Source organism: Oncorhynchus mykiss, chromosome 8, assembly GCF_057628025.1.
Source record: "Oncorhynchus mykiss isolate SJ-2025 chromosome 8, ASM5762802v1, whole genome shotgun sequence".
Taxonomy (NCBI): Eukaryota; Metazoa; Chordata; class Actinopteri; order Salmoniformes; family Salmonidae; genus Oncorhynchus; species Oncorhynchus mykiss.
In genome coordinates this window covers 37,142,945-37,164,542 of record NC_143029.1, presented here as the reverse complement: position 1 = coordinate 37,164,542, position 21,598 = coordinate 37,142,945, and the positions used below count along the sequence as shown (strand labels likewise).

Here is a 21,598-nt window from a genome sequence, read left to right as displayed (position 1 = left end):
ACACACAAACATGGCGACTTGCCAAGGCAGAGGGAGTCCAAGTACACCCAAGACAAAGTGACAGTTGGTGAGAATTTTTCAGGCAAAAACTGAAGGCCTCTAGTGGATGTAAATTCATAACAAAAACCCAACATTATTTCTCTAATAAAGCACTCATACTAGTACCTACCAGTATGTCTATCGCAATATATAAAAAAGACAGAAACTCCTACAAAAATAGTATGTTTTTAAATCATTTCATATCAGTTAGCATTGTCCTGACAGTATCAAGGGTGTGACATGAGTGACCCTCAATTCCAGTCACCCATAGCACTCTGAAGGGCATGCATTATGACTCCATACACCTAGGTAGGGGTAAGAGTCAAAAGTCATTTTACTTAACGAACTCAGACAGTGCTTGCGTCTATGTTTTCCAGGGATATATCACAGTACACCATTTAGGAAATATAGACTGTTGCATCTTCAATGTGCATTAAAAAAAAAAGAAAAAAAAGACTGTACAAACAAAATACATCCGGTAGGAAAAATGAGTTAAAAATGTGACAGGGAAACTGTGCCATGTGAAACAATCTTGGTCTTCTATTGCATTAAGTAGAGTGAGGTATGACGAGATTCAAACAAGTGGCAGTCAGACTAGTTCATTCATACAACTTCCCCAGCAAGGCTTTCTGATGTGTAGCGCAAACACCGTTACTTCCCTTCAAATCAGCCAGAGAGTGAGTTATTAAGTGGATTAGATCTAGCCAGTACAAAGGGTTACCTATATACCCCTCCCTAATGGTGAACATTGAGCTCACAACTCACCCATACATTTTAAAGTGATGCTGAAAGCAAAAAAAAAACTAACAAATGTGTATTCAACAGGTCATTAAAGTAATATTAAATGAATCTGTTCAGATTTTAGGCACCCATAGCAACACTTCATTATCTGGTCATCCAATAATGACACTTCATTAATGGCATAGCTCAGGGCAGTCCTAATACAAATCAGTTTGCGCGAGTTCAAATGCACCATTGAATAAAAAATAAAATGCACATCAAATTTAAAATAAAATCACCTGAGCGAGAGAGTTTTGGTCAGTGTCCCAAATTCTCTTGTTCCATTGAAAATCTATTATGAATTGTAGCCACTGCCATTCAAAATTAGATTAGTAAATCTAACAAAAATAACACTGTAAAATGCTGGCTTATTTCATATGCGGACAACCATAATGCAGATGCAAAAAAGTAAGACTAGTGTGGTAAATCATTATCCGCATAAAACTACATCTTAGTTAAATTAAACCAGCAAGCTGAAGGCAAACTGTGAGCTGTTATCAGTCATGAACTGCAATACATACGTGTAGACAGATGTCACCAATAAGAAAAGCTCAATCTGGAAAGCTAATATACAGTACATTTTACCTTCAATTTGTATTTAGCAAATCGGCATAATAAAATATAAAGCTCAAAATAAATTCCTTGAGTAGGCATTCATTTCCAAGTGAAGACAAGTGGATTCCTTTGTGAAATTGCGACTGAGGTGCATATCCCACAGTTTTTCAACTGAAGTCCTAATAACAAACACCAGATGCCATTTTTGGCAAAACACCCTCCTCCTTCCAGTTAAAACAAACAGCTGCGAGAAAACATCTGGACACAGCTTGAATATTGCTTCAGTGGACAGAGTGGATGTCAGTTCGGGGTGTCAATATCTGGCCATGCTACAAAAGGACAAAGGGGCTTTTTAAAAATCACCTAATGTAGAAGCAACACCGGACGAGTAACAATTGCAGAACGTGACACGCTTCTAATTTAAATGAAACCATTAAATAAGAACAGCAGCTTTGTGAGAGGCTTGGTTCCATTTTCAAGATTGTGCTCCAGTGAGCTGCATTAGGATAAAGTGGCTCACGTTGGCAAAAAGTTACTCTTCCAGTGTAGCAGGTAAAAAAAACGGACTGTTTTTCTCAGCGTCTAGTGTAGCTCCTATGTAACTCAAAATAAAAAAAATAGTGTACACTTGCTCATAAATTCTGCCTATATTCATTGCCGCTTCTGTCCTGTCTAGCATGCTGATCTAGAGACAACCTTCGGAGGCAGAAAGTTGCTCAGGAAGAGCTGAGGCCCGAGTCGGACTCTGCACTGCCGTTGTGAACCTTGGAGTTGGCGGCGCAGATAGGCGCCTGGCAGGGGATGGAGTAGCAGGAGCACACAAAGCTCTTCAGAGTCTCCTGCAGAGTGTGCTGCTCCTCCACTTTGAAGACGTTGGCCTGCTCAACCTGGTCGTCACAGATCCTGGAGTGAAACGCAGAAAAGGAGCAGAAAAAAAAAAAAAAAAAAAAAAAGAGAAAGGAGGACAAAACATCTGTTATTAGGAGCCAAACATACAGTCGAGACAGAATTACTGCCGCAGGTACACAATCCTAGTTCAGGATTTAACAGGGAACAAGGAAGTTCAAAAACACTGTTGAGGTTAATAAGGATTGGAATCTGGTTCCGCGGTGGCTACAGAAAGTGCTAATCTACATGATCAATAGCATGTCAACATCACCTTATCAATAAAATCTAACTCACATTTACATGATCAGCAACTGTACAATGTTGTAGCACAAAGCTGGAGGGAGTAGCTTCTAGTAATAATCTCAGTGCACACACACACCCATGGATCAGATTTCAGCTCACTGTAAAAACAGGTTCTTACAGCCACACTGCCTGCCTACCTGACGTTCCAAAAAAAACAACCAGTCTCTGTGTGCTGTATACACCATGCACTTAACATAAGCCTTTGTCTGGAAATGGCCAATACTAAAGAGTCGTACGCAGGAGTGATAAAGCAGAACACAAAATTGATATACGCATGAATATATAAAAGGGGCAAATTTTATCCACTACCAAGAGAGTTCACCTATATTATTCGTAGCAGTCTATTTACCACCACAAAGCGATGCTGGCAGTAAGACTGCACTCAATTAGCTGTATAAGGCCATAAGCAAACAAGAAAATTTTCATCCAGAAGCAGCGCTCCTAGTGGCCGGAGACTTTAATGCAGGGAAACTTAAACGTTTTCCCTCATTTCTACCAGCAGGTCACATGTGTAACCCATTTTATTAAAAAATTTTAATAAAAAAAAACAAATTAAAATAAACTCTAGACCATCTTCACTCCACACACAGAGATACATACCGCTCTCCCTCCATTTGGCAAATCGGACCATATTTCTATCATCCTGATTCCTGCTTAAAAGCAAAAACTAAAGCAGGAAGTAACAGTGACTCGCTCAATACGGAAGTGGTCAGATGACACGGATGCTACGCTACAGGACTGTTGTGCTTGCACAGACTGGAATATCTTCAGGGACTCATCCAATGGCATTGAGGAGTATAACCACCTTAGTCACCGGCTTCATCAATAAGTGCATTGACAACAGTGTCCCCTACGTGCATATCCCAATCAGAAGCCATGGATTACAGGCAACATCCTCACCGAGCTAAAGGCTAGAGCTGCCGCGTTCAAGGAGTGGGACACTAATCCAGATGCTTATAAGAAATCCCTACGCCCTCAGGCGAACCATCAAACAGGCAAAGCCTCAATAAAGGACTAAGATTGAATCCGATTACACTGGCTCTGAAGCTCGAATGTGGCAGGGCTTGAAAACTATTACGGACTACAAAGGGAAACGCAGCCACGAGCTGCCCAGTGACGCGAGCCTACCAGACAAGCTAAATGCCTTTTATGCTCGCTTAGAGGCAAGCAACACTTAAGCATGCATGAGAACACCAGCTGTTCCAAACGACTGATCACACTCTACGTAGCCGATCTGAGCAAGACCTTTAAACAGGTCATCATTCACAAAGCCACGGGGCCAGACGGATTACCAGGACGTGTACTCAGAGCATGCGCGGACCAACTGGCAGGTGTCTTCACTGACATTTTCAACCTGTTCCTGACCAAGTCTGTAATACCCACATGGTTCAAACAGACCACCATAGTATCTGTACCCAAGAAAGTGAAGGTAGCTTGCCTAAATGCCTACCGTCCCGTAGCACTCACGTCAATAGCCATGAAGTGCTTTGAAAGGCTGGTCATCATGCCGGGAAACCTTAGACCCACTCCAATTCGCATTCCCGCCCAAAAATAGATCCAATCTCAATCGCACTCCACACTGCCCTTTCCCACATGGACAAAAGGAACACCCATGTGAGAATGCTGTTCATTGACTACAGCTTAGTGTTCAACACCAGTTCCCACAAAGCTCATTACTAAGCTAAGGACCCTAGGAATAAACACCTTCCTCTGCTCCTGACGGGCCACCCCCAGGTGGCAAAGATAGGCAACAACACATCTGCCACGCTGATCCTCAACACTGGGGTCCATCAGGGATGGGTGCTTAGTCCCATCCTGTACTCCCTGTTCACTCACGACTGCATGGCCAAGCACGACTCCAACATCATCAAGTTTGCTGACAACAGTGGTAGGCCTGATCACCAACAACGATGAGACAGTCTATGGGGAGGAAGTCAGAGACCTGGCAGTGTGGTGCCAGGACGACTTCCTCTCCCTCAATGTGAGCAAGACAAAGGAGCTGATCATGGATTACAGGAAAAGGAGGGCAGAACAGGCCCCCATTAACATCGACCAAGCTGAAGTGGAGCAGGTTGAGAATCGCCAACTAACTATCATGGTCCAAACACACCAAGACAGTCGTGAAGAGGGCACGACGACACCTTTTCCCCCTCAGGAGAGGGGATTTGGCATGGGTCCCCAGATCCTCAAAATGTCGTACAGCTGCACCATCGAGAGCATCCTAACCGAATGAATCACCGCCTGGTATGGTAACTGCTCGGCATCCGACCGTAAAGCACCACAGAAGGTAGTGCGTACAGCCCAGCACATCACTGGGGCCAAGCTTTCTGACATCCAGGACCTATATACTAGGCGGTGTCAGAGGAAGGGCCCCCCCCAAATAAATTGTCAACGACTCCAGTCAAAGTCATAGACTGTTCTCTCTGCTACGGCACGGCAAGCGGTACCGGAGCGGCAAGTCTAGGACCAAAAGGCTCCTTAACAGTTTCTATGTAATATAAATAGTCCAGGTGGCCATTTGATTAATTGGTCAGCAGACTTAAGACTGCTGAACAATTAAATGGCCACCCGTACTATTTACATTTGTTTACACACTGCTTCTACTCACTGTTTATTATCCATGCATCGTCACTTTAAAAAATTGCCTCGACTAACCTGTACCCCGACTCTGTTTACAACCTCAAATTTTGGTGTTACGTTTTGATTATTATAATTTTTTACAACTTTAGTTTAATTAGCAAATATATTTTTACTCTATTTATTGAATTGCATTGTTGGTTAAGGGCTTGTAAGTAACAACTTCATAATAAGGTCTACACCTGATATATAAGGCACATGTATTTTATTTGTCATAGGCGCCAGTTGACCAATCATTGCTTTCCTAATATTTAGGAATATTTAATATAATTTAAATATAATTTAAAGTCGTGAAATTTGGCTACACACTTTCATAAAAAGTGCAAATTATCCCAGGAAAGGCATAACAATGGCAAAATGTGTGGAGAACTACCTAGGCTAAGTTCGAAGTGAAATGTTTTGCATCATTGTCATGGAACCCTGCTGGTCTGTCAGGAGGAACCAAATCGGGGGTGAGTAAATAAACACCAGCACAACCAGGAATCAGAGACATTACTGGCATCAGGAGAACCAGTAGAGTCAATGACATGATTTGGCCACCAGATTTAACACTCTAAAAGAAAGAGTCACTTATCAGCTGCAGGTGGAAATTGCCCTCTCAACCACAGATCTAGGGTCAGATTACATTACTGCGAATTCATACTTTAAATCACGAGGGTTGAAAGAATATCTGACCCTGTATCAGAGGCTAGGGGAAAGTTCTACCAACTCCAAGTTGTCATGACAACACACAGGGGACTGGAGAAAAGGGCTCTGGTCTTTTTGAAGCAGTAGAAAACCAGTTCTGAGGTCAGGTCACATGACGTTGTCTGTTCATTGAACAAAGCCCCTCTCCGACCCAGCCATCTCTACTTTACAGAAAGTAACACATTTATTTTCTTCTGATTTCATAGGTTCCTAATTACATAACTATTACATTCATTCGCTACAGTGGCGGAACACCAAGTGATTCAATAATAGCCTACGGTGCGTTCTTAGCTTATGTAACCTCTATGACGATGTCCTTAACTGATACACTGATTGATTGGGTTCACACGACACTGACTGAAGCGCTGCTGTGTAAAAAGCAATGCTGACAGAAGTCCAATCAAGAACCTTGAGCAACAGTCAACAGTCAACAGTATGAGAGACCGTGTGCATTACAGGCTGTTGATAGTGTGATCAGAATAAATAGAACTCAAAAAAAAAAGGTGCTCACAAAGGAGACCATGTGGCTCAGTTGGTAGAGCATGGCACTTGCAATGCCAGGGTTGTGGGTTCAAGTCCCACGGGGGACCAGTACGAAAATGTATGCACTTACGCAAGTCGCTCAGGATAAGACCCTGCAAAAATAACCTTTTGAATAGATTTCTGTATAACAACAGTAGCAGCATGAGGTGGTTTCCATTAAACCTAGTCCTGGACAAAAAGAAAACATGATCAAATCATCGAAAGTGCTTTTTATTCTAGGAATATAGGCTTCATCTGTGTCTGGGAAACCGCCTCTAAATGAGCCAAAATGGATTTACCCGTTCAGCCAGATGTTTACCTGTCATAGATGAGTCCGTCGATGCCCTGCTCCCTTAGCTTGGTCCTGTTGTCGTGGTCGTTGTTGAGGTCTCCCCAGCAGAACACCACCAGGCCTTTAGATTGAGCCTCTCGGATGTGCTCCAAGTTCTGAAGCAGCTCCTCTGTATGGGCACTGATACCCTAGATAGACAGACAAGACGTCAGTGTGTTGACTGATCCGCTACATTCGTACAGAGACTTAATCAACGAACTGAACGCCATATCCCAGTTCCACCACTCACCAGGATGTTTTCGCTCTGCGCAAAGCTCATGGCGATCTGTGTGGTCCGGCAGCGGATGTCCATGAGCTCAGGGTAGGTCTCAGAGATGCCCTGGGTCAGGAACAAGATGGGGTACTTGTTCTGCTTCTGACGAACCCTGGGGGAGAAGACAACATTTATGGTTACACTTACGCGTCACCCCGTGGAACGGTCGTTAAGACACTAACAGCTTACGTCTTTAAGCCTTTATAAACAGGCACATAAAACATTTGTCATAGGCAGTCCAACATTCAAATTACAACTGTGCAAACTAGGCTTCAGTTCAGCAGGCTAACAGATTTCTGGATAAATAAATCATAGTTTTTGGTCTCATTCAGTAGTTTACCTGACGAAGTACAATCCTGTTCATTTGTCGTTTAAGTATTATTTATATTCCTAAAACAAGTTGAAAATGACACTGTCGCTGCTTCGGGGTGTCTTGGATTTCTGCCCAGTGTCAAAACAATATGCTGAAATTTGAAGACCTAAAAATATAAATGTATTTGTAGAGTATCACGTGTTCAGGTAATACCTTAAACTGGACACGCACCAGAATTGAACAAGCGTGTCCACTCGAGCTGAGATTGATTTGCTTGTTCTAACTGTAATCCATAGCGACAGCCAGCGGCTTTTATACAGACAGCGCCGCAAATTTCACATGCTATTTGGGTTTCTGAATTGGTCGCCCTGGTGTGAGCTGCACATTCTACCTGGACACCTGAATCAAAAACATCCTTATTTTTTTGCAACCATGAATTTGTTAAACAGTGAATTGCATTATCCTCATGCCGTGCCGCTGTGCTGTAATGAGCGAGCCTCTCAGACGGTCTCCTCCCTTGTGTGCCCCTATAACATTTCAAAATTCAATTATAAGAAGAAAGATTGCTCATCGGCCAACACAAGTGCACTAAGCCTCATTGCAAAGTTGTTTTTAGGACATTATATTTACTGTTAGATTAATACATAGCCACAAGCAGTAGGTTGTTATAGTTAGAGTTAGCGATCTAGCTAATGTGTTTTGAGTTTACTTCCTCAGGTGATGAATTGGCACCAATTGAATTAGACCTATATAATATCAATGCACATAAAGATGAAGGCAAATTCAATTTACCTTTAAATGTCAACCCAAAATTCATGACAATCACTGAATTAGGTTGCATATCAAAATATATTTAAAATCATGCATTCCTACTTGGACATGGTACTCAATAAATAAGTTACATCTAACATCTCAGTAGTCTATTACACGTGTCAATAAAGCATTGTGAAATTACTTTATAAGAGGACTCAAATATTGTGGGACGCTGCACAATTTTTGCGGGGAAAGTCAGTGGAGCCCTGCAGACACTTGTAGAATCTATGCCAATGGGCAATGAAGCTGTTGGTGGGTGGCCAAACGCCCTATTAAGAAACTGTCGGGGTTCCCTTTTATTTGGGCATTTACCTGTATGTTGACAATCCCGCTACTTTAATCATTTAGCTGAACCTTTTATCCTCAAATGACAAGTTAACCGGGCGTTCAAGACTAGAGCTTCCATAGCGACTGTGCAGCAGGCTGAAAGTTGGACGCCTTTGAGTAGTGCTTACATGGTGCAGACGTCGGGGTCGAAGCAGGAGAAGACGACGCGTCTCTTGCCGGCTCTCTGCAGCACACAGCTCAGTATGATGTCCAGGAACAGGTTCATGTTGAAGTACGAGGACAGGTTTCCTTCCCACGAACCATCCTGTTGAAGACAATACAATGAGAAAAGGGTTGTTACTATCGGACCACGTTTGGATTTACAAAAAGTACAAAGCTTTCCCATTTCACTTTGAACCACGAGCCCAAACCCTAAAAGAACAAATAGCTGTCTGAGATGGCAATTTGTTTCGCAAAATCAACAATTGCCTGCATATTATGCAAGAGTTTGCAAATTTGAGCAATCAGCACATCGCTGTATAAAAGAGTCAAATCGTCACATAAAACTAACCTATCGCTGCAGTACAAAAAGAGGGCTTGCAATGTCACCCAATCAACTCACATTTACCATATAATATGGTTCAATCAAGCCACACGACAAACTTCTTCCCTCATCAGCGCATTTTCGTGACAAATTGCTCAAATCCAGCACTTACTTCCTTGCAAAAATGTCAGAATTGCCGCAGCAAAAATCAAGCAAATGTGTGCGCAAACATCACCAGAATTCCCTTTGAAATCCAGGAGATACTGAAATAGGTTATAGGTCGGGTCAGATAACACAGCCACTTCTGTCCTTTCTGGCATGACCAACTAATGACTTCCCATCACCAGTATCACAGACTGGCTGTACATACCTTCATCTGACAAATCCACTTCAGCTCGATGTTGAAGCCCACATTTTCAGGCACTGCATGGAAGATCTGGAACATGACATAGGGAGGCAGTTGTAATGGGACACAGAACCTCAAGGGATAAGCTAGTCCACACTTTCAGTAACCTCCCAGGTGATGACGTCGACTAAGGTCATTTACCTGCGAGAATGAAGGGAAGGGCTGGTGTTCGTCAACCTCTTCCTCGTCGTCGTCATCTAAGAAGCAAAGCGGGAGTAAACCATGTACTTCACCACACACACACACACACCTATACACAGCACCTGCTCTGCTGGTTCACATTCAACTGCTTTACACAATGACACAAGCAGAGGACATAGGTTCATTCTTCACCATACCAATTGGAATTATTGTCAGTTAATCTATAACTTCTAAAACAACTATGGCTTTGCAAGAGTAGAGGATGATGAGAGCATTGTTTGCCTCAAGGATAAATCATTCACGCAGTTAATGAAACGGAAGATAATATACCTTTGTGGTCGTTCACCTTCAAGGCAGAAGCATGGCCCAGCTGTAGATCAAACACAGAAGTCATCAGTCATACCACATCACTTTTGCCTAGTCTTAAAATAGTGACAAACCACAGACTAGCAGAGCTTTTACCTTGAGCTGCTGTAGCTGGTCGTATGTGAGATCTTTGACCGGCACTTCAAACAGCTCCAAAGAGTGTTTGTCTCCTTTCTGACAGGAGGAAGAGAGGAAAAAGTAAAGCAAGGATGCTGTACAGCAGGGTTCCCCCAAACTCGGTCCTGCGGGCCATCTCTGGGGACACACGTTCTGGTTTATGCCCTAGCGCTACACAGCTGACTCAAATAATGAGTTAATTATTTGAATCGGCTGTGCAGCGCTAGGGAAAAACAAAAACATGCAGGTGGGGGGGGGGGCTGAGTTTGGGGGAACCCTGCTGTCCAGAGTGCATCGGATGGTATTGTTGAAACAGAAAACAAACTGGATTTGTTTCGGTTGACCTTCTTAGTGGAGATGCAACAGGTGAGATCGTGGTACACGATGGGGACACAGTCCTTGGAGAGATGGACGTCGAACTCCACATAGGCAGCCCCCTGCAGAAACACACATGCAGTCAACTCTGATGCGACAAACAGATCAGAGAGACATTTAGATGGTCAAGAGGAAAATGTTTGTTGTTGTTTTTTACACTCCACGTGGGAATACTCACATGATTGGCAGCACTTTTGAATGAAGCAATGGTGTTCTCCCTGACTTTGGTATGTCTGAAAAACCAGAAATTTTTAGGCAAAAAACCCCCAAAGACATCCATATCACAATGTACAGTATAAAAGATAAGCGTAATCTTGTGAAGTAAAAGGTAAAAGGACTACTAGTTAATGACCTGCACGCTAACACACACACACACACACACACACACACACAACTCCTAGCTGAGATTCAGAGGCAACCCTTCGCTGTTCGTTGACCGTGACTTCCTCTGTTGATGTGCTCTCGGACTGAGCATGTCCTAACCTGCACTGCAACTTTGAAGTCATACGGGACGGAACAATTGCATTCAAACATTCAATAAACAAAGTATGAAAGGGTCTTTGTGTTCTCATGGGTAGGCCCTTCCTAGAGTCCTGCTTCAACACACGCACACATTTAACCACTTCTAATAATCTATTATGTAAAGTGCGTGCGCGTTTCTCTCACTTGGCTGCGTGTGTGCTGCCGGCCCCTCTGTGGCCCACGTCCAGGGGGGCACTCCTCTTCCTCCAGTACTTGGTGAAGGAGGAGCTCATGTCACACTGCAGTCCCTCGATAGGACGGATCACCAGGTAGTCCACTGGAATAGAAAAATGCCTTGTTTAAAAAGATTTTACTTTAAATCTAAGCTTGATTTTTTACCCAGGAAACATCTTAGCTAACCCTGTGGCCCCAAGTAATCTCAGGTCAGCCTACCCTTTATTTATATTCTAGTTCCTGTCCCCCCCCCCAATCTTGTTTGACAGTTACACGCTAAAGGGAAAGCTGATTGTTTACGTCGGGAAAAGGTCTGCGGGAGGAGCTATACGCGCAGACTTACAGTACTCTAGTTCCACGTCTAGTAAAAAGTCAAAGACCTGTCAGCCAATACAGGCTGCATCCTAGTGATTGATTTCTCTTTAGTACATCCTATATTTCTCTTAAGAGTGACAGAGAAGTGCAATAATATCCAAACCAAGTTTCGTGCAAATCCTCCATTGATAGACACCTGATTTACAAAGAAGTCAGAGTTACATGGATGCATCTCAAGCAACTTAGTTGAAATGTTCCATGCTTCTACCAGACGACTCATTGCGGAAGGGGGTAGGGTTGCTCACCTCGGACTTTGCCCAGGGTCTGTCTGGAGTTGCGTTTCATGATGGGCAGAGTGACCACGCCAGTGTCCTTGCCACTCTCCACGAAGAATGAGGAGAGGAGGCAGGCCGTACCCGCCGTCCCTGGGTGGGCATCCCCTGGCATCACGTGTTCGCCCATGTCTTCCTGTAGAAGGGGAGGAAAGGGTTAATACACCCACTATCGTACACATACAGGGGCCCGACGCTCATTTTTTGGTACAATAGTGGTTTGGGAGTACACCTACAAAATCAAAAATGTATTGGTGGTTTACACGGATTTACAAACGGTTATCGCAGGCGCAACGAAATGCTAGTGTTTCTAGCACCAACATTGCTGTAATATTTTTTTTAAACATGCATTTTTCCATAAATAGACACACCCTGTGTGTTTTAATACAATCAACTAAACTCAGCAAAAAAAAGAAAGGTCCTCTCACTGTCAACAGCCTTTATTCTCAGCAAACTTATCATGTGTAAATATTTGTATGAACAAAAGATTCAACTGAGACATAAACTGAACAAGTTCCACAGACATGTGACTAACAGAAATGGAGTAATGTGTCCCTGAACAAAGGGGGGGGTCAAAATCAAAAGTAACAGTCAATATCTGGTGTGACCACCAGTTGCATTAAGTACTGCAGTGGTTAAGTACGGCAGGGTAGTGAAAGGTGAGAATTGTCTGTTAATTGAATGATTAGAATATTCCGCCCTGAAACATATAATTGTATGGAATTGATTAGAATGTATGAAATCATAATCAAGTAATGTGTAGTCCTAGTCAGAATTAAGGTAAAACAATATGCCTTTATGGTATTTTCAACAGACTCTCTGAGCTTGGTGCCGACCTGACTAGAGATTTGGGAGAGAACAAAGTCACTATCTCTGTCGGCTGGGAAGTGAGACAGACAGTGTGTGCGTAGCAGGACGTGTGTGCGTACGTTTGTGTGTGCGTACGTTTGTGTGTGCGTACGTTTGTGTGTGGGCGTGAGAAGTCTGCATAAAATGAATTGATTTGTTTTCTTGACTTCAGAACGTTCCATGAATAAACCTTAACCATTTAGCTGGGCCTCTGTTTGTTTCATTTGACCAGGATCTTACAAATTCTGGTTTACAGACAGAGTAATATAATTTGATTGGGTAATGTACCTGGAGAACATAATGTACCTGGAGAACATAATTCTCCTAACAGGTAGCCTAGTGGTTAATAATAATCTCCTCCTCATGGACTGTACCAGATTTGCCAGTTCTTGCTGTGAGATGTTACCCCACTCTTCCACCAAGGCACCTGCAAGTTCCCAGACATTTCTGGGGAGAAAGGCCCTAGCCCTCACCCTCCGATCCAACAGGTCCCAGACGTGCTCAAAGGGATTGAGATCCGGGCTCTTCACTGGCCATGGCAGAACTCACATTCCTGTCTTTCAGGAAATCACACACAGAACGAGCAGTATGGCTGGTGGCATTGTCATGCTGGAGGGTCATGTCAGGATGAGCCTGCAGGAAGGGTACCACATGAGGGAGGATGTATTCCCTGTAACGCACAGCGTTGAGATTGCCTGCAATGACATCAACCTCAGTCCGATGATACACCGCCCCAGACCATGACGGACCCTCCACGTCGAGCCTGCTCCAGAGTACAGGCCTGACTAGAGATTGTAACGCTCATTCCGTCGACTATAAAGGCGAATCCAACCATCACCCATGGTGAGACAAAACCACGACTCGTCAGTGAAGAGCAATCTTTGCCAGTCCTGTCTGGTCCAGCAACGATGGGTTTGTGCCGATAGGCGACGTTGTTGCCGGTGATGTCTGGTGAGGACCTGCCTTACAACAGGCCTACAAGCCCTCAGTCCAGCCTCTCTCAGTCTATTGCAGACAGTCTGAGCAATGATGGAGGGATTGTGCATTCCTGGTGTAATTCGGGCAGTTGTTGCCATCCTGTACCTGTCCTGCAGGTGTGATGTTCGGATGTACCGATCCAGTGCAGGTGTTGTTACACATGGTCTGCCACTGCGAGGACGATCACCTGTAGCGCTATCTTAGGAGTCTCACTGTATGGACATTGCAATTTATTGCCCTGGCCACATCTGCAGTCCTCATGCCTCCTTGCAGCATGCCTAAGGCACGTTCACGCAGATGAGCAGGGACCTTTGTCCGGGGGTCTGTTTCTCAAACTAGACACTCCAATGTACATGTCCTCTTGCTCAGTTGTGCACCGGGGCCTCCCACTCCTCTTTCTATTCTGGTTAGGGCCAGTTTGCGATGTTCCGTGAAGGGAGTAGTACATAGTGCTGTACGAGACCTTCAGGTTCTTGGCAATTTCTTGCATGGAATAGCCTTCATTTCTCAGAACAAGAATAGACTGATGAGTTTCAGAAGAAAGTGCTTTGTTTCTGGCCGTTAGGATTCTGTAATCGAACCCACAAATGCTGATGCTCCAGATACTCAACTAGTCTAAAGGTCTGTTTTATTGCTTCTTTAAATCAGGACAACAGTTTTCAGCTGTGCTAACATGATTGCAAAAGGGTTTTCTAATGATCAATTAGCCTTTTAAAATTATAAACTTAGATTAGCTAACACAACGTGCCATTGGAACACAGGAGTGATGGTTGCTGATACTTGGCCTCTGTACGCCAATGTTGATATTCCATTAAAAATCAGTTTCCAGCTACAATAGTCATTTTCAATATTAACAATGTATTTCTGATCAATTTGATGTTATTTTAAATGGATTTATTTATTTTTTAAATAATTATTTCAAAAACAAGGACATTTCTAAGTGACCCCAAATATATATATTATACACACAGTAAAACAGTATGTAAACATTACAACACAAAGCAGTTGTTTCCATAGTGCTCATAATAGTCAACTGGCGAATATATTGATCCTGCTGTGAACTGTACCTCAAAGAAGTCAAAGGTGAGTTCTAGGTTGTCGGGGTCCATGGAGTGGATGATGTACTCTGTCCACTGTGAGGCCTCCAGGGCGTAACCACACTCAGGCTGGGAGTGGCGGGACTTGTACCCATCTCCACTGATCATACTGGTCTCCAGCGTGGTGGTCATCTTGTGCCACGATGCTGCACTCTGCTCCGGCTCTTCATCTTCATCATCCTCCTCCACACCCTCAAGCGTCAGCTTGATCCTGGGGACAGATGGGAAAGGTCACAGGTCAAAAAGGGGAGAGGATCTGAAAAGGCGTGACTATGACTGATAGACTAGTGTATTTACGGCTGTATATTTCATCCATAAAAGGTGTAGCTGTTTATTTTAAAGCCATATTTGGTTTGATCCCGTGAGTTATTTTGGGATCAATTCTATGGGCATTTTCATAAATGCTTATATTGAATAGGAGCCACATCTCTTGCTCTCACCTGAAGCGAGACTTCTTGTATTTCTTCTTGGTGATGGATACGGGAGACGTCTTGGAGAAGTGCAGACGCAGACGGATCTCTGTCTGGCACGTCAGCCACCCAGAGTCCATACACACTGAGCCGTCTGCAGAGAGGAGTTGCAGGGAAACAGGTGGTAAGCATTCTGGCACAAAATGGCTACCGTTGAATTCACCCAGGTGAGTAACAGTACATATTGGTGGTGGATGAGGTTCGCTATCCGCAAAACAACGCAAAGCACTTTGAGTTTGAGAAAAGAGATATGGGAATAAAAGTAATTGTTCAAACACTGAGTCAACTGTAGGTTGGGGAGACAGTCAAATTCACTACCAGATAACTAACCATCTCTAATGGGAAAGTGTTTTACATGTAATCTGTGAAGAGTTCAGTTCCACCAAAGGTTTGAGTCATAGCTCAGGTATTTAGCATAGTATTTTCTTTAAGTACTTAGTCTGTGATTAGCAGTTTATGAGCCCTTAGTTAATCTTCATCTTGTTTTTAGGGCCCGATCCCAACATAAGAAATGTATACCTTTCCTCTACGCACTTCTCAGTATTCAGACTTTTTTTAAATTTTTATTTCACCTTTATTTAACTAGGCAAGTCAGTTAAGAACACATTCTTATTTTCAATGATGGCCTAGGCAGTGGGTTAACTGCCTGTTCAGGGGCAGAACGACAGATTTGTACCTTGTCAGCTCGGGGATTTGAACTTGCAACCTTCCGGTTACTAGTCCAACACTCTAACCACTAGGCTACCCAGCCGCGTTAGCTTATGTAGTCGCATAACGCGCTCTGCAGGTGTGGCTACCTTGCGCACACTGAATCCATTTCATTCAACCGCTGAAAACCCTCCCACACTTGCAAGGCCAACTGATTCTCATGGAGTTTTCGGTTCAATAGGGTTTTCAGTACATTTATCTTAAGCTATCCCTTTAAATAGGGTGCGCATTTGATTCTAATTTTGTCGACATAGTCAAATAGAAAACGGGCTCAGAATATAGGGATTCATGAAATCCACCGTTTCAGCACCAAATGATAAAAAACTTCATCCTGAAAGTTGTCCTGTTCAAGTTCAATCCATGAAATTTCAGAAGGTGGAAATACGCATATAACGAGCTTTGAAGAATAATCCTATCAATCATGGAACTGTATGACAGAGGTCCAGTCCGTGCGAACCGTCCGTGAACCAGGCGCCAGGTTTAACCTACAACGTGTGGACTGAGTTCCACAATGATTCTAATACATATCCCAAATTTTTGAACAGCGTTAACCTAATATGATCCACTAAAACAATTGCTATGTGTATTTTACAATCCCCTTCTCCAAACAGATTACTAATTTACAGTTCATGGAGGAAGGTGGTACTTCTATCAGAAAAGAATGTTGACGCTTTTCCCCACTAAGAAGCGGTAGGTTTCCTTGTGCGTAAACGTGGTGGAATTATTAGGGAATTAAGTCAAGGTCAGAATGTGACGCAGTTGGTCGACACCCCTGCACACCTTTTTGTTTGAGGTGGCGCTCGAATAAACATAGTGGGTGAATAGCATGCTATTCGCATGCTTACGTTGAAGAGCAGACAAGCCATAAAAAGAGAAAAGCACATCAAAAGGAATAATGTTTCATTTACGCGTACTTAACCCTGGTCGGGATCTGGGCCTTAGTGCATAACAAAGTACTACCCTGAGGTCTATGCATTCAATGTCAAATTGGCTTTTTCCTAGTTCACCTGTGCAATGGGGTGAAGAGACTGCAATTATATTTTACCATTACATGGCCAATGTATTTTCCATACAACAGCGAGACAATGATTATTTCCCACAAATGGATTAATCAAGACGTGATGTAATTATTTGACTTACTGTGGAATCCAAATTGGCCATCGTCAATATCAAGTTGCGATTCTGCAAGATAATAGACAGGCATGAGGCCTTTTACAGACATAACATCCAACAGCACAAAAAGGTTTGTTTTAAACATTGTCCAAAAAGTGTCAGGTGGAAGGATTTAGGGGGAAAAAATATGGTTTATTCAATCGTTTACTATTAAGCTGATTTTGAATGACCTTTGTCTGAGTTTTTTGTTTTGTCTGACTGGTCACATCTACTAGCGTTTCCTCCGCTCTAGAACATTCTAGTTAAAACAACACAATGTGGCCTCCAACCCACTTGCCTCAGCAAAGCATAGATACTGTACATTCCCCCAAACCAAGCCAGGTATTGTTCTGGTGTATATACCTGTGGGGCTCATCAGACGTGGCTGCTGATGGGTCTCCCACTTAGTGACTATCACCTGGCAGGGACCACCTGCACTCTGCAATGCCAATGTTTAGTACAGCATCAAATACAGTCAATGTTCACTTTGGTCTCAAAGGTATAGTCACCAATTAGCAAGCCACTATTGGTTGAAATCTGAAAAAGGGATTCATTAGTCGGTAGGTGGAAGAACTTGAGCATCATCTCTTCAGCTACGCTAAAATATCTAAACTTCTGAAAGATTGTATGTTTTTATTTAGCAAAGTTGATCGGCTACAGTATTTGGTATTTTAAGGGTTAGATTACCATTAATGGTGCAAAGTAAACAAAGCCTTTAAATGACAAACTGTAAAAACAATCAAAACTGTATGTGGTCACAGTTTTAGACCCCAGAGACAGTTGTCATTACAACTGGCCTATCTGAATGTGTGGGCTCCACCCATGAGTCAAGATTGTATGCTCTTTGATGAGTTAGTAAAGCCGTTTGTCCACTGGCAGTAGTTCAGAGCAGGCAGAAAGACGGCACTGTTCAAATGAGTTTGCTTTGCTTCGTTTCCCCGTCGTATCACGGGTGTGATAGCGTTGCTTCATATGCCGCTTTCTGTAGGACATATAACAGCCTGACGCTCTCTCTCTGTATGAGGGAAAGCTTTTTTTTTTTTATTGTGTAATTTGAACGTCCAAGACGGACGTATCGCGAACGTTGCATACCAACATGAATAATTGGAGTGGTGAAGAACACGCTGTATGTGTTCCAACTTCCGTGTTGTTTACTAAAGCGCTAGGATAGACAAGGGGGAGAAGCTCGCGTCCCGTGCTCAAATCCAAGCTCAGCTTATAGCCAGCTGGCAGAGCTCCAGGCATGGACACTCTCCTCTGAGCATTACGGAAAAACTGCACTGAAGTGAGCTAGAGGGGATCAACACAGATGTGGGGAAAGTGAGCTAAATAACCCACAAATGATCTTAAAAACGGCTGTAGCGTAGCTAACCTCATGCTTTCTAACGTTACTAGAATTTTAATAGGCCAAAACACAATCAAATAGGGCACTTCTTTAATATGTCCGATTACTTCACACGCTGACCGTACATAAAAAAGATGAGCTCACCTTTGACTCCAGGAAGTGGCCTTTGAAGTAACGATAGGCTGGCACAGCACCTCTGGGCACACTGACGGTCCTCTTCCACAATGTGCTAGGGAAGGAACAGAATATTTACATTGGAGTCATTTAGCAGACGCTTTTATCCAGAGAAACTTACAGTAGTGAGTTACAGCATACATGTTCATACTGGTCCCCCGTGGGAATCGAACCCACAACCCTGGCGTTGCAAGCGCCATGCTCTTACCATCTGAGCCGGCACAATGTTGAATTACTTAAACACACAGAAATCATTCAGACCATAGCATATTCAAAAGTTAAGTGATATTTACCCATCGTGTTCAACCGGTTGTAGGGTCACAGCTCTTTGATGGCACCAGCCTCCTAAAGCTTCACAGCTACCAACCACAGCTATCACCTCACCTAGTCATACACCATATTATTACGTTCAATTAAACGATTCATAACTGTTTACATTCACCACACACACTCTCTCTCTCTCTCTCTCAGCAGGCTCTAATGATCAAGTGCTTTTCAGCTAAACTCTCGTGGACAAACTACGTAAATCGAGAATCTGACCAAATTACTCAAGATTTTAGTTCCGGGTCAGCTAACTGAGATGAACTAAAAGCTGACATTCCTGACTGTCTGGTTCGTTGTCAATCTTTCTGTCTAAAGTTGTCTTGAATTGAATAGTCTTCTTGTTTCAGATGAGTCTGCTGCCCTGCAGTAGGGGTTGGTCTTACCTGGGGATGTGTCTCCCCTAACTGCCAAAGTCACTTGAGTTGTCTCCATAGTTGACACAGGCACAAACAAGGACAATTGCAGGCGCAATCAAGCTGGAAAACCAGGAACTTAATGGTAAAACAGGCATAAATGTAGGCATAGATTTAGTGGATTAACAAAGCTGTGCTGGGTAGTAGAACCTCTATGACTGGACCAGAATATGGCCTTGGATATTCAACAACTCCTGTAAAGCCAGATTCTGGTTCAATCTATGACAACAAAAAAAAAGTGCCCACATCAACACAACCACTCGGACTAGCTAGTTAGCTACTAAGATAACAGATCAAAAGCTAGTATTAGAGCATCCAAGACTGATGTATCTATAGAACTCGCCAGTTTGTGGTCCTAACATGAAAATGAGTTAACCCCATGGCTTGTTGGTGCAGTGCAGGGGAAATAAAAATAAAAAACATTTTTGGGGGATAAAGCAGAAAATAAAAGGTTCTGAGGTTAACATTGGTTGTGTCATAGAAAAAAAAACGTATAACATCTACTCAACCTGTCAGTTCACACTACCTTTAGCCAATGTTTAAAACACTGATGAAATCAAAACGAGCACAAAATGTCCCCATAGGCTTTGACCAATATTCAAATCACTGGCTTGGACCAACGAGCCACGGCAGAGTTAGTGCACACAAACTCCACTACTGTTACTCTGTACGAGCAGACAGCCCAATTCCGGATTTGTCAGCAAAACAGACACTACTGTAGCTAGCCATGCAAACCAGTTGTTTACCGTAAACGATTTAGCTAGTTACGCCTTTTGCGCCAATTCGGGCAGACAGCTAACCTAACTAACGTTACTAACGTTAACGCGCTAGCCATTGTAGCGCAACAACATCGAGTTGACTTTTCCCCTCGCTACAAAAACTGAAATAACCATTATAACGTAGCAATATCTTCGCATAAAAAAAATCTAACATATCACAGAAGGTATCAATTTACCTTAATTCATCAGCAGACAGATCTTGCTCGGCGTGGTAGATTTGGCATACTTGTTTGACAACGTTTGGAGCTACTGCGACGCGATTATTCTTGTCGCCCGTGTGACATGAGCAGCATTAGCGGCGAGCAACAATCGTTAAATAGCCTTCAAAATAAAAGTCAAACAAACGGATCCAAATAGTGGAATTGTACAATAATTGGACTAGGGCTGTTCAATGTCGGTACTGGAGGGCCGAAACACTTCTGGTTCTTCTTCTTCAAATAAGGGATTAATTCAGACCTGAGACACCAGGCGAGGGCTATTAACTACCAAGTAGAAACAAAAACCAGAAGTGTTTTGGCCCAGGACCAACATTGAACAGCCCTGGATCAGATCATGGTTTCCCAAACTCGGTCCTGGGGCCCACCGTGGCTGCACGTTTTGTTTTTTACCCTAGCACTACACAGCTGATTCAAATAATCAACTCATCATCAAACTTTGATTAGTCATTGCAAGATGGTCTTCAACCGATGATCCATATAAAACCTATATTGCCGATGCCATATGTATGGTCTTTGAAGCCACAGGACGGCCATATTGGCACTCACTAGTAGGAGCAGTCCTCCTTAGGAATGAATGGAATTCTGCAGTATTTCATTTAAATGTTTCAAGGACAAAATTACATTGAAGTCTTTTTGTTGTTGCAGTGGTGACTGTCACATTAGTACTCTCAACCGAAAAACGTTAAGGATTTTTTTTCTATACTTAGCTCACATAATATAATTTGGAATGATGCATTAAAGTGTATGTAATAGAGTAAACATGTCAAAAACGAATGCAGACATTAATAAATGCATTTCTATAGCTTCCAAAATATGTTTGATAATTGAGGAGCGGTGCCAAGGTGGCTGCCTGGTCACTTCACAGGCCATAGCCTGGTGCACCTCAGTTCAGACAAATCGAACTCGTCCATTTGTCCTGCCATAATGATCAGACAGAGATCAATAAACAAAAATGTCATATGCTTGCTTCGCTCGAGTTTCCATTTGATTACAGCTATCACTGAAGTGTAAAAGCAGGAAATACTTCATAAAGATTCAACGAAGACTGCTTACTTAGGCCACTCAATATATAACTGGTAGGCCTGCTATTACTGATCAGTATCTCTCAAATGTGGCCCACTGGGTATATCAAATGTCCTACTGAAGAGCTATGAGGCAGTTAAGAGTAAGTCAATTATTTAGTTACAGTCCTACTAATGAGAGTGTGCCTATCTCTGCCTGAAGTAGAGATGGACCCGGTGCTTCAGCTATAGCCTATCTATAGCCTATAGGCCAAGCTCAAGTGTCCGTTTACTCGGATTATTACAGGGTCATCAAAACAAGCATCTCATGTTCCCTAACATGTCCTGTACTGTGCCACCTGTTGTTGTGTTTCTCCATTTAGATTGTA

The 21,598-nt window shown here is 43.0% G+C and overlaps 1 protein-coding gene across 7 annotated transcripts; it reads right to left on the bottom strand.

The window, feature by feature from the left end:
• Positions 1–212: 212 nt before the first annotated feature.
• On the bottom strand, positions 213–21,439 carry gpcpd1 (glycerophosphocholine phosphodiesterase 1). Of its 7 annotated transcripts, none has more exons than XM_021612515.3 (20): positions 20,167–20,510; positions 19,182–19,274; positions 18,768–18,858; positions 18,445–18,529; positions 17,319–17,394; positions 16,944–16,985; positions 15,066–15,189; positions 14,596–14,836; positions 11,675–11,837; positions 11,025–11,157; positions 10,537–10,591; positions 10,328–10,420; positions 9,963–10,040; positions 9,831–9,870; positions 9,501–9,556; positions 9,324–9,389; positions 8,598–8,734; positions 6,993–7,128; positions 6,731–6,891; positions 213–2,277 (listed from the first exon to the last, which is right to left on the bottom strand). In XM_021612515.3, the coding sequence occupies exons 2-20, from the start codon at positions 19,228–19,230 to the stop codon at positions 2,091–2,093; spliced, it is 2,013 nt and encodes a 670-aa protein (XP_021468190.3). In that variant the 5' UTR covers positions 19,231–19,274; positions 20,167–20,510; the 3' UTR covers positions 213–2,090. The 7 variants fall into 7 exon arrangements, with proteins under 7 accessions (XP_021468190.3, XP_036841317.2, XP_021468192.3 ...); XM_036985422.2 differs by having other exon boundaries at positions 19,182–19,289; positions 20,167–20,284; XM_021612517.3 differs by lacking the exon at positions 19,182–19,274 and having other exon boundaries at positions 20,167–21,439.
• Positions 21,440–21,598: the final 159 nt, after the last annotated feature.